General features: G+C 42.0%; 1 protein-coding gene across 1 annotated transcript in view; it reads right to left on the reverse strand.

Moving 5' to 3' along the window:
* Positions 1-1,906: 1,906 nt before the first annotated feature.
* IDO2 (indoleamine 2,3-dioxygenase 2) overlaps positions 1,907-12,890 on the reverse strand; it is a 51,108-nt gene continuing 40,124 nt past the window's right edge. Inside the window, exons 8-10 of the mRNA XM_059909365.1 lie at positions 10,504-10,555; positions 4,326-4,474; positions 1,907-3,056 (exon numbers count right to left, since the gene is read on the reverse strand). Of these exons, the coding sequence (XP_059765348.1) occupies positions 2,701-3,056; positions 4,326-4,474; positions 10,504-10,555 (557 nt within the window). The 3' untranslated portion in view covers positions 1,907-2,700. The remainder of the gene's footprint in view (positions 3,057-4,325; positions 4,475-10,503; positions 10,556-12,890) is intronic.

Below are 12,890 nucleotides of genomic sequence, written 5' to 3' on the forward strand. Positions count from 1 at the left end.
AATCTCTGTTAATCCTGTCACTCTCAGGGAAAAAAAATTTTTTAAATTCATACGAACCTAGATTTAAAACCTAGACTGAACTGGCCTCCTTTCTTAAGTTCTCAGTGAAAGGTCCTTATCATTATACTATTTCAAGAAAAGTCTATGTTCTGTCTCTCTTTGCTTGCCTATTTTGAGGTCATGTTATCTCTTTTCTTTACCAAGTGCAGGGATAGAGACAACCAGGTCCAACTTCCCTTCTGGTTCTTAGGAAGCCCTAGACATGGTTCCCTCTAGTTCAAGGCCCCATACATGAGAATAAAAGTATCATAAGCACCATTTAGTTACTCTCTATATTAGCTCCCTTCCATGATGGCAACGTTCCTTCTTTTACAAGTAAGTGAACCGCGGCTCTGAAACATTAGATAATTTGTGTCATGAAATGTGACAAAGCTGGAATACGAACCCAGGTTTTTTCAGCTCTTTAAGCCCACACTTTTCTTACTTTCTACTTTCTAGAATTCCCAAATGATAAATGGTCATTTTATGGCCATGCAGACTCTGTGAATCCAAGAAGCTGGAGGACTGCCATGTTCTCTCTTGAACTGATGTCTGCACGATGCTCTGAGCCCAATCCCATAAACAAATAAACTTCTATTAATTTTTTTCCTCCATAACAAGAACTATCCCTTCTGTGACTTATATCCACCCCAAGACCGACCTGATCATCTTGATTGTTTAAGAAACAGGAAGCTGAGGATGAGGGATATTCTAAAATTGGTCAAAAACCACATTGTTAACAAATGAATGAACATAGATATATCCATGGATGTGTGTATGACTGAATCACTTTGCTGTACACCTGTAAATATTTACACAATATTGTAAATCGACTATACTTCAATTTAAAAAATAAATTTAAAAAAATGGAGAAGTCAGAATTCAAACACTAAATTCAGACATATTTTAAAGGTCACACATTCTTTTTACCCAAGAAGGACATCAAGAAGGGGTGATGTTTTGGACCTCTTTGGACTGTGGCGTACACACAGCCCGGGCAGTTAAGACAGCCTGGGCTTATTGATACCAAGTTAGAGCAGTTAGAAAAGCAAAGTAAAGAGAAATAAATATATCCATGCTCATTTTTTGAGTTTCACAGTCGACTTTTCAAACACAAGGACAGCCTGCGGAGTGAAAAGGCTTTTTGAGTGATGAGAACCTCGGTCTTCTGAGCTGAAACTCTGACTTAAACGGTAGGCAGAGAGGACCTCATCGGACCCAGAGTTTCCCTTGGTCCACTCAGACCAGATGCTCTTGGCCCCTTCATGCCCACCTCCCCATTTTTTTTGCAAGGCCACGCCCTGGGAGAACGTGGGACAGTAGGAGCCTTCCTGGCACCCCAAGAAATATACTGGTTCGTGACTTCTTACCAAGGGTCCTGAGCATTGAGGAGAGTCCAGAAACCCCTGCCCCGCCCGCCATGGCACTGAAGAGTGGAGATTGTGCCTACACCACTGGGCAGATGCTCTGAGCCGGTCTGGTAGTCGCCCAACATTCCTGGGGGCTGTGGGAATAAGTCAATGCTTCTCCAGGTGGCGCGATAGGACCTTGAGGGCTGAGCATCTTTTCTGGCTTAGACAGGATGAGGCATGTTGAGGGCTCCATTAGACCACTACCCACGTAGGGAGGGGGCCTGCTTAGCAGATGCTAACTTGCCCGCCTGCCCGATGATCAGTTGCCTCTCCCTGATGCTGTGATATAGATCAGCCCTCCGGAATTTAGAACCAGCCCAGGGACATGTGTGTGCACAGTGAGGGCAACCCTAAATTAATGGAATTCATCCTAAGATTAACGTTCTCTAGTTTTCTACTGCCAGGTGGAGTGAGAGCTTGAGATATAAACCAAGTCAATAAAAAGTGACATTTATTTGCACACGACACGTGTGGATTTCCCATGTATTCCCATTTCACTCATTTACTTCCAAAGGGTCAATTCGTTCATTTTACAAATGCAAACTTTCAGCGTAAGGAGAAAAAAATCATTCTTCTAAAAAGAAAGAAAGAAACCAAAATAGACAGTACAAATTTCTGAACCTTGTGGTTAAGCCTCACCCGTTCCCATATCATTAACTTCTCGTTTCCACACTGGTGATTCTTATCATCAGCTTCCTCTTCCCTTCACGTCTCCACTGGAGCACCTCCAAACCTCTGCCCCCAAATTCTGCACACGTGGGGAGAGAGGACTGTAAAATCCCGGCTGTAACCCCTAAGCCAGGACTCAGCATGGGCTGAATAAGTCAGTAAGTGAACCAACGAATGCAGGAATTTAAAAAAATTTTTTTTCGAGAAATCAGCAAGGTGATCTGTCCACAAGCAATTTTATTTGATTTGTGAAATTATGTTGGTTTTCTATCACTTGACAAACAGAATAGGGGTACACTCACTCCTCTGTGGGGTTCTGAATGAGGGGCTATCCAGAACTGTTTGCTATTAACCAGTGATCAGGGAGGGAAAGACAAGTTCCTGGTCATGAAAATTCTCTCAACATAGGAAAAGATGGTGTTCTGTAGAGCGAGAACATGAACAGGTCTGAGGTCCCTTTCAGATTATTCCAGACTATTCCAGATTATTCCTGGTCCTCATTCCCCAGGCCCACCTGGTGTCCAGTGAAAGGAGGATAAGGAGAGACCTGGGTGGTATTGCTGGGGAGAAGGGCAGTCTCTTAGCCACTTTGGTGGAGGATCGCCTCTAAGGTCTTATCCCTGACACTCTTCAGGAATCTCACGACTGCCGTTCCGCCTGTGCCCCTCTCTTCTAAGGCCTGAGGCGGCCCCGGGAGATGGCTCGTCCTCCTGCCCTTTGCTTTGGGTGCGGCCGTGATGAGGTACTTGGTCACCATGGCGAGGTGATAGCTGCGCAGAGCTGCCAGGGCCGCCACGCACTGGTTATGGGCTGTCAGAAGCTGGCTGTTTCCAGAGGACAGGATGTGGTCCCTCAGGGAAGGAGCGGAGTGAATTTCTTCTATGAAGGCCCTATGGGAAGGAGGCATGTAATCCCTCATTCTGTGCAGAAAATCAGCTGAAAGAAACAAGGCAGAACAATGTCATAAAACAAGGCAGAACGATGCTGTATCTCCACGTGGAAAGGTAAGAGAGCCTGTCCGCCTTTCCAGACATCAACACAGCAAATGCTGTTGTTCTTCTCCTAACTGTTCATCCTAATAGTGTCCAATCAACTTGGCTGGCTCTTTTGTGTACAGACATCAAATCCTCCAAATGTAGATCGGAGATGAGGAAGGAAAAGCAGCAAGCCCATCGCAAATAACTAAGATGGAACTAGCTCTACCAGCCAAGGTATAAATATTTATCATCTACCAAATGTGGGCAACATATCTTGCTAGTGACATGAGGTATATCTACAAATGTAAGGCATGGACCCTTAAACTTCTGAGCTAAATACTCTGCTGAATGTTGTTCCCTGAGTGCTTCGTTTTGGAGGGAGTGCTAAGGAAGAGGAAAGTAATAGAGTTCCTAAGGACAGGAAGATAAAGAATGATCAACAGTAATAGCCTCTCGAAGTCAAATTGTTTAAAAATCAAATCAATAGATCTTTATGGGCAATACAGGTAGACGAGAGATCATTTACAGGAAACTCATTATGGGATTAATATTAGGCATGGTACGTCAACTACTAACCTCATCAAATCAAAAGTCCATGAAAAGTGATCATAGTTCTATAGAACAGACTTTTGTGGATGAGACTGGACCCTATGACACCGAATTCTAGTCACTTGTTTTTTCTTAATCCAACTTGAAAACTCTGTACTAGGAAGTGCCTTTTTGCAGCTGTTGAACATTAGGCTTGATGCTGGCAGGTAAGGAAAAGAGCCATTTCAAGCTTGTAAAATGGCAGAACCCCTCTTCTGGTCTAAATAGCCTTGGCTTGAGGCTGCACCATTTTTACGGAATGGGCTTCAGGGGAGGAGCCTATACCCATCCCCAGCTACATCCAGACGTGGCAACATAGTATCACAGCCCTGGATCTGCAGATCTCTCCCCCACTCCACAGAAGCAAGCTACTGCCTAAGGACCCAAACAAAGTTACAGGGAACAGCTGGAAATATAGGAATGTTTTAAGATTTGGAAATAAAACCCAATATTCAGCTGAGCTCTGATACTAATTGGCTTGACAGTCACAGATGGCAGGTACACAGTCTCCTGGTTGATCTGGAGAAGTATAGACTTCCTGATAGTTTCATTTACACTTGGACGTATTAGTTGATAAAAACACCGCTATTCTTCCTCCCTGTTAAGGAAAAAACAAGAAAAAGAAAAACGGCTGACTTACCACTCTCCTTGCTGTGACGAACACCCAAGAATTCATCAAAGGCATGCAGCACTGAGCTCTGAGCAGCGCTCGCGCCGGAGTAATTCAGGGGCTCTTTGGAGACGCCTTCATATAACAACCCCGCAGGCATTGCTGGGTTATCCTTCCAGCTAGGCAAGAGTAAAAGTCAGAGAGAAGAAGTGGGTGCTAGGGGTTAAGAGTATATTTTCTGATATGGAAACAGAGATTGAACAAGAAAGTGAACACAGTTTCAATGGCAACTTTAGGGCAAGAGGCTGCATATCTTTGTAGGATGTGTACTTAAGCATTATCTTGACCCAACTTCCTAACAGGCCAGCCCTTCTCTTTGCTCATATAAAGGACTGTTCCAGAGAAGTAAAAGATATTTAGAGAGAAATCGTTGGCATTGGTCCTACGACATATTTTTTGGAAAAATTCAATTATAAAGATGACCTCAGTGCTAATCAACAGGAACCATTAACATAGGGGATCTGGAACAATCTTCACTCCCTCTGCTAATCTCAACCTGGATGATCTTGATGCCCGTAACTCCACAAGTAGAGTTTTGAAAATACATGCACGTGCACACACACACACACACCCCCAAACACCGACACAAACACACAAATATACATACAAATATACACACACATCTTGTCCCTTCCCTGAAAATTATAGGTATAACAGTTTTCACATTAAACTTCAGTTCTAAATTCTACCTAACTTCATGAGAATGCCTTTATCAGATAGTTTGTTGATGGCAGTTGTTAATAATAAGGGTAGCAACAAAGAGAACACAATACAGCTATGCAGGTCACCAGAATCTACAGTCAAGAACAGGAGGAAGGACCGGAATTAAGGCTCAGATTAAATGGTTTTTCCTTCCTTCTCTCTCCTCTCTTCTCTTCTTTTCTCTCCTCTTCTGTCGCCATGATTCCATGTCTTCATCTTTTTGTCCTTGAGTCCCCCTCTTCCTGAGTCCCCAAGCCACTTTACTCAGTTCGCTGTCTGACTTTTTATAGGGTCTTGAACAGTCACAGAGTGTATGTGGGTGATTCCACAATGAGGCAGTCAGCAGCGCCAAGAACACACCACATCTGCCCTCACGATGCTTTACAGTTTACATATCACATTCACATCCATTTTCTCGTTTGTCCTCTTTGGAGTAGATCAAGGCAGGCATTTTTAAATCCATTTTACAGATAAAGAAACAAAGACTCAAGGCACTAAGTCTCTAGGACCACGTTTTTAGAGAGAGAGGGAACCAGAACTTGACCCCCAAACTTGTCATTTTCTAGTTTCACTTCCCAAGACCACCCACGTGTACATTTCTACTTTTACTAAAGAACAGAATCTTTTTCTTTTATTGCCGGGAACCCTGTTGTTAATGGTTTTAAGTAACAGGCTTATGTTGATGTCTCTCCTTTTTCCTGTAATTCTACAAGTCATTCTGCTGGAGAGAAGGGAAATACACACATCACGCACACACAAAAGCCGCAGACAGACTGCTCAGCTCGCATCCATGACCTTTTCCAAATACTTCCCTGAGGTAGGAAATGCTATTGTTTTCATTGGGGGCTGTTTTGCGTTGCCTGTTCTGTGGTTTCACTGGATGAATATCGTAGTGGCCTTTGCAGTTGGAGCAATATCACCATGGAAAGAGATGACAGATGCACAGCAGGGCAGGGGACAATTTGGAGGAGACCAGGGAGGATTCTGAGTCTAAGATCACAACCTGCTGTAGCTCTTCGGAGAGGGCGCTCTATCTTAAGCAGATATGGAATGGAATCTCAGCTTTGATACTTAGTAACTCTGAGCCTTGGGTGAGTTAATTAACTTCCTGGAGCCTCAGTTTCCTCATCCGAGTAATATTAGTATCTACCTTACTGGGTTGTGAGAACGAATTAAAATAATACCTGCTCCGTGCCTGAAAAATATTAAGCATTTGATAAATATTAGCCATTTTATCATATTATTCACAGGGAATTTTAACCTCTGCTCCCTCCTTTCATTATTTTGTAACTTTGTACAAACCCTTCTGAGTCTCAGTTCTCCTGACTTGTACCTACTTCCTAAAGCTGCTGGAAGAATCAAGTGGATTCCACAAAGGTCTACTGACTCATCAGAGTTCAGGACACTGGTCCAATAAAATTTCTAAGCAACATTTTACGGGGCAGAAATATTGAAGACCAGACCACTGTTGTGTGGTAAGTGGACCAAACACAATGGCTGTACCGGTTCAGATTTTTCTCTGTAATCCTGTTGATGGTCTCATAGAGTCACTCTGGTCTCCTTCTCTAGTTCCTTCCCTTCATGACCACTTCTAAGTGCTGGACACCCTCAGGACTCATTCCTTGGGCTTCTCACTACTCTCACGTCCCAAGTGATCTCATCTAAGTCTCTTGGATTTCAAAGCCAACTATATTAGGATTATTGACGAATGTGCACCTGGACCTGGATCTCTGCCCTATATTCCAGAGACGTGTATTCAACTGCCTACCAGACATCTCCATGGGAGGGGACACATCCCAAACTGACCTCTCGATTCCCCCCTTCCTTTTGCCAGACTTGCCCCTCCCACGTCTCCACCTTCAGAGAAAGGAAAATGGCAGCTCCATGCTTTCCATGGATCCGGACACACACCTAGAGTCCTCTCTGACGGACCTCGTTCTCTTCCATTCTACGTGCAATCCAAGAGCCGATAACTTCAATCCACAACCAGAACTGACTGTTTCTCAATGCCTCTGCTGCTCCTGCCCTAGTCCAGGCCACCACCCTGGATTGTCGTCAGAGTTTCTTAGGTGCTTCCCTTGGTCCATTCTATTCCCCACTCAGAAGACAGAGTGACGATTTGAAACGTAATACAGCTCATGTCATTCTTCTCAAAACTTGCCCATGCTGCTCATCTCACTCAGAAAAGGAGCCAACGAGCCTCTACATGATCTGGTCCCCCCATCGCTTGTATTTCTCATTCTCCCCACATTTACTCCACGAAAGCACTGCTGGGCTCGGTGCAACTCTTCCTCCAAGACTGCTCCCACCCCAGGGTCATTATGATGCTTGTTCCTTTCAGGCCGGGCAGGTACCTGGGTGGCTTGCTCCTCATCCTCCTCACGTCCTTCACATTTCTGCTTAAACATCCTTTAGAAACGTGGTATCCGCAGATCACAATAAATAAAGAAGAACTATGGCTACCACCCCTAACACTCCATAATGCTCTATGATCCTACTTTACATTTTCCTGTATCTCTTATTGTTGTAACACATAGAGTATGGTATTGCCTTTGTTATATTTATTTATTCTTTATCTGTCTCCCGTGATTAAAATGTAAGCTCCACAGAAATGAAGTTGCTGTTTTTACTGCTCCATTCCCAGCACCTAGAACTGTGCCTGGCCTTTGGTCAGCCCTAGCTAAATATGTGATCAATGAATGAATGAAAAAATAGCATTCTAGAATTAGGTATTATAGAGCTAGATTATGTAAATCCAAGTGTATTTGTTGAAAGGACCTGGCCAGCTTAAAAGAAGATGATAGAGAAAAAAAGAATGTGAAAGTTAAAAAAAATAAAAGGAAGGCATCTACTCTCAAAACCCATATTCTCCACCTATGATGAGATTAATATGAGGAAGAAAAATTGGGTTTCTCTGAATAGCCCAAGGATTGCTCCCATGCATTCCCAGGCCCAAACTGCTGTTTGTGAAGAAAAGGAATTATTTTCCTTACAAATCTCTGTAGGCAAGCTTATTTTTAACATTTCTTGTAGCATATTCCTAGCAAACCCCAGAAAAGGGGAAGTTTAAACAGAAAAAAAAAAGAAAGGAAAAGAGATGACTTTTATCCATAGGGGCTAACTTCCCTGAGAAATTTGACGTGAGTGAGAAATAAAGGGACTATGTTTCATTTACAGATGGAATTTCTTAATGCTCCTACATAAAAATGTTTTTTAAAAAGTCAACAAAAATAATAAGTCAAGCATAAGACAAATCAAGAACACAGGAGCAGATTTAGATTTTTTAAAACAACCCTACTGGGAACTCTCAACAATCCAGATGTTTTTGGCCACCAACACAATTAGGATTGGCTACTGGCCACTTAGCTTAGCTATGTGGGAAATAATTTTGAGGATCAGAAATAGAAAGGAGGCATTTATGTAGATCACAGATAAAACGCATCACTGACCCAGAACTTATCTTAATGAAAATGAAGTCACCCTTTGGTATCCATTTAACTATGATAGATGGAATTCTAAAAATGTCGTCCCAAGATTCCCATTCTAACTCCTAGAACTATTAATATGATAAGACAGCATGCCTGTCGATATGATATATTATAAGGCAAGGCAAAAGGGACCTTGCAGGTGTAATTAAGGTCACTAACGAGAGACCTTAACATCGGCAGTTATCCTGGATTATCTAGGGGAGCTTAATCTAATCACACAAGACCTTAAAAGCAGGGAGTTTTCTCTGGCTGATGACAGAAGGAGAACTCTGAGAGTTCTGAATTACCAGAAGGATTGGAAATATCATTGCTGAATTGGAAAGGATACTGGAGGCTTCTAGAAGCTGACAGCAGATTCTGCCAGGAAAGAATGAGACACCTCAGTTCCCAACCCACAAAGAGCTGATTCTACCAAAGACCTGAATGAGTTTGGAAGTGAATTCTCCCCTAGATTCTCCAGATAAGAGCTCAAGCCCAGCAGATCCCGACTTCAGCCTTTTGAGACACTAAACAGAGAACCAAGCCGAGCTCACCCGGACTTGTGACCTACAGGAATGTGAGATAATAAATGAGCCTCGCTACGTTGTGGTAATTTGTTATGGAACAGTGGAAACTAACCCTAACTCAGAGAGCAAACTGAAGCACAAGGAGATTTTCCAGAATTAGGTCTTCCTAAAACGCAGTCTATTTAAAACGTTTTGGAAAAATGGCCTTTTTGTTCTCCCCTCTAATCCTACCAAAGCCTGTCTGCATGTTTTGCTTAATACTTGTTGCTAGAATCTCTATTTTACAATCAGATCTTTGTATTGACCCTGACTACATGCAAAAGATACGGAGAGCAAGAAGAGTTCTACAGGATGAATAATCCCTTTGTTGGGGTTTCAGGAGTGAAGGGTACATAGGAAGGTCTAAATTCTGAGATACGCTCTCAATTCCATTCCTTTGCTCTTTCCCTTTCCTTCTCTTTTCCCCATTAACCAGGTACCTGTTACTCTCAAGTTATTCTCTAGAAACTTTGCTTCCACTCACTACCCCTACAATGAGGAGTCCCCACCCAGGCTGGCCTCCCCTGAGACTGTCTCACACTACAGACCTACCCAATCTAGAGAAAATACTTAATACACATGGTCACTCCCTTCGTGCACCCATGGAATATACAACTAAATCTACTGATGAATCAATACATCTATTGATGTTGGAATTCGGCATGACTCTTGCTACATCCAGACACAGCTTCATATTCTTTCTACCAACAGCGTTTCAGGCACCTCCTAGTTATCAAGATGGTGCTCTAGATGATATCTATTTCACATTTTCACCTCTTCCATCCATCACCTCCACCTTTCACTCTTCACCATTAAAACAAAAACAAAAACTTAGTTTCTCTCAGTTAATGTGAATAGGAAAGCAATCTCATTAAAACATGTCACATTATGATAAATGTATTTAAAATAAGACATGTATCTAAGAGTAGAGTTCTCTATCTGGAGAAATTGCAGGCCAGGTGACCAAAGAAGAATACCAGGAACATGAAAAAATGTCTTTGGGGTAGCTATTCCAGGAATGTTAGAAGGAAGCTTTTAAGCTACTGCCTATGCCTCCACCTGCCTGGATAACAGGCCGCAGAAAGGATATACATAATCGAGCTTTGTGGGTGGCACACCGGGCTTTTTTCCCCTCTGTCATCCAGTGGTTTTCTAAGAAAGGTGAATACATTGAATCTAAAGTGATGGCCTCAGGACAATTACTCTAAACTTAAATATTCATCCTTCAGTGTCATTTGTCATGCAAATGATACCCCACTTCTTTTATGCGAGAATGGATCCAGGTGATTCCTTTGTTAGCAAGGGTTACTTGGTGTGTTTCTTCCTCTGGGAAGCTTCTGTCTGTTTCTCCCCTCATAAATCTGGGAAAGGCTACAGATACCTCATGCAGGAAAAGAGTTGAACTATACTTACCCAGAGAAGAAGATCCGGATGACTGAGTAAAATGTGTCTGGATCTACATAATCTGGAGGAGCAATCAAAATGTGAACTTTACTACAGGCAAACTAAGCAATTGGTTCCATATGCACGGGCTCTGCTGCCCTCCCGGGACACCCCCTCTATCTGATCTGCACAGAAACCTGGAGGGAACACAGCAGCAGGAGGGGGAGGAATGTTCCCTTCGGTCGCCCCCCTCACTGGCGCTGACGGGAGGGTTAAACGGTTCCAAATGCTGCCTTTTTCTATTTGTGGTTACTTCCCTCTTCTGCACTTAACAACAATCACCAAAAAGAGAGGTCAAGGCCATCTTTAAAAAATTAATATTTTAAACAGACAGAGAGAATGAAAGAATGTGGGAAGCAGAAAGGAGAAAAGCAGAGAGAAAGAATCTGCTCTCTTCAAGGCTTTCAGAAGACAGGACCACTGAACCCCTGGGTGCATTTCTGTGTAGTCAATAAAGGGCAGAGAGTGGGGGATCCTCTGCTCAGGCTCTGCTACACTTGGTCAGACACAGGCTCACTCACCTGCATTCATTAGTCCGTGCAGCTCGTTGTGTGTGTGTGTGTGTGTGTGTGTGTGTTGTTGTTGTTTTTGTTTTGGGGGGTTTTTCTTTTGACGGCGCCACATGTGGGATCTTAGTTCCCCAACCAGGGATCCAACCCGTGGCCTCTGCATTGGAACCACCTAGGCTTAACCGTTGGACCACAGGGAAGTCCCTGTGCAGCTCATTTTGAATCTAAGCCAATGCGTGGGGATAACTGATCCCACTAGCTTATTAACTTGTGTGTGTAAAGAAGCACGTCCTCACATTTGCACCGAATTTCTTTTCATCCACTTTTGAACGTTATTCTCTCTTCTTCTCACAATGGGGCCCCTCTGGGAGCGGACATGTTTCTCTCATCCAGATTCCTGTCTCTGTCTCTTTGTTTCGGAGAAAAAAAGAAACATCTTTTTGATGAGACCTAAATAATGGCATCTCTATGCCATCAATTTACCTTTTCCACCGTCACACCTCGTCTCTGGTCCTCCATCTCTGTCTTCTCTGAAGCCCCCTGGGCTCAGGTAACTCACATCTCCCATCAGCCTCAGGGCTTCCGAGGGCCTCTGAGGGCCGTCACATCCTCCCTACTCCTTTGCGACAGCATCCCATGCGCTGGACTTTTCTCTGGGCCCTATTTCTGGCTCTTTCCCATTTGGTGCTCTGTTCCCACAAATATGCTAAGTACTGTGTACAAATTTTTGCTGAAGCAGTAATGACTGGAGATAATTTAATGTTTTACCCAACTTATCGTATTTAAGGAGGAAAAGCCAAATGATTATTTCAGTAAATGTGAGATAATTTTTTTTTTTTTTTTTTTTGTCTGTACCACATGGCTTACAGAATCTTAGTTCCCTGACCAGGAACTGAATCCACGCCCTCGGCAGTGAAAGCGCAGAGTCCTAACCACTGGACTGCCAGGGAATTCCCAAATGTGAGATAATTTTGATGTAAAATTTTCAATTGATATAAAAAATCCATTCATGATTAAGACAAACAAAAAATTTTAGCTAATTAGGAATAGGAGGGAACATCCTTAAACTGATAAAAGGAATCCACAGAAAGCCTCCAGTACATGTTATACTTAATGTTGAAATATTAAAAAAGTCTTTTAAAATGTCAGACAAAACCAAGTATCAGTACGTCCATTCAACACTGTGTTAGGCATCCCCTCGCCTGAAGAATAAGAATAAAAATTAAAAGAAAAAAGTTATAAGTATTGTAAATGAAAAAACAAAACAATGTTTTTGGAATTATTGGCTAGAAACAAAAATATAAAGTAACTATGAATAAAGCAAAATATATCTAAATCTCTTATCTTGAAATAAGCCAAAGTAATTTAAGAAAATGTGTGTTTGTTCACGGACAAGAAAACTCAGTATCAATATCTAGGAAAATAAATGTATCTAAAGAAGAGTTTTTTGTTTTGTTTTGTTTATTTTGTTTTTATTGTATATTCAAGTATTTAATGTAATTACTGATATATTTTGGTTATATATACACTTTTATTTATTTTGTCTTTGTCTCATATTCTCTGTTCCCTTTTTTCTTCTTTTTTGGCTTTCATGAATAAAATGTTTTAAATTATTTTATTTCCCCCCTTATTATCATTAGTTTCCCCCTCTTAATGCTATTCTTTTAGTGGTTATTCTTGAGATTACAACAGATATCTTTGATTCAATAGATCCACTAAAATTAGTACTTTTACCACTTCCCAATCAATACAAGGTCTGTAGAATACTTTATCCTATTTAACCCCTTTGCCTTTTGTGCTATTGTTATCATTTATTTTATTTCTACATACATTTTAAACCTACATTAT

This window comes from Balaenoptera ricei, chromosome 21 (assembly GCF_028023285.1).
Source record: "Balaenoptera ricei isolate mBalRic1 chromosome 21, mBalRic1.hap2, whole genome shotgun sequence".
NCBI lineage: Eukaryota > Metazoa > Chordata > Mammalia > Artiodactyla > Balaenopteridae > Balaenoptera > Balaenoptera ricei.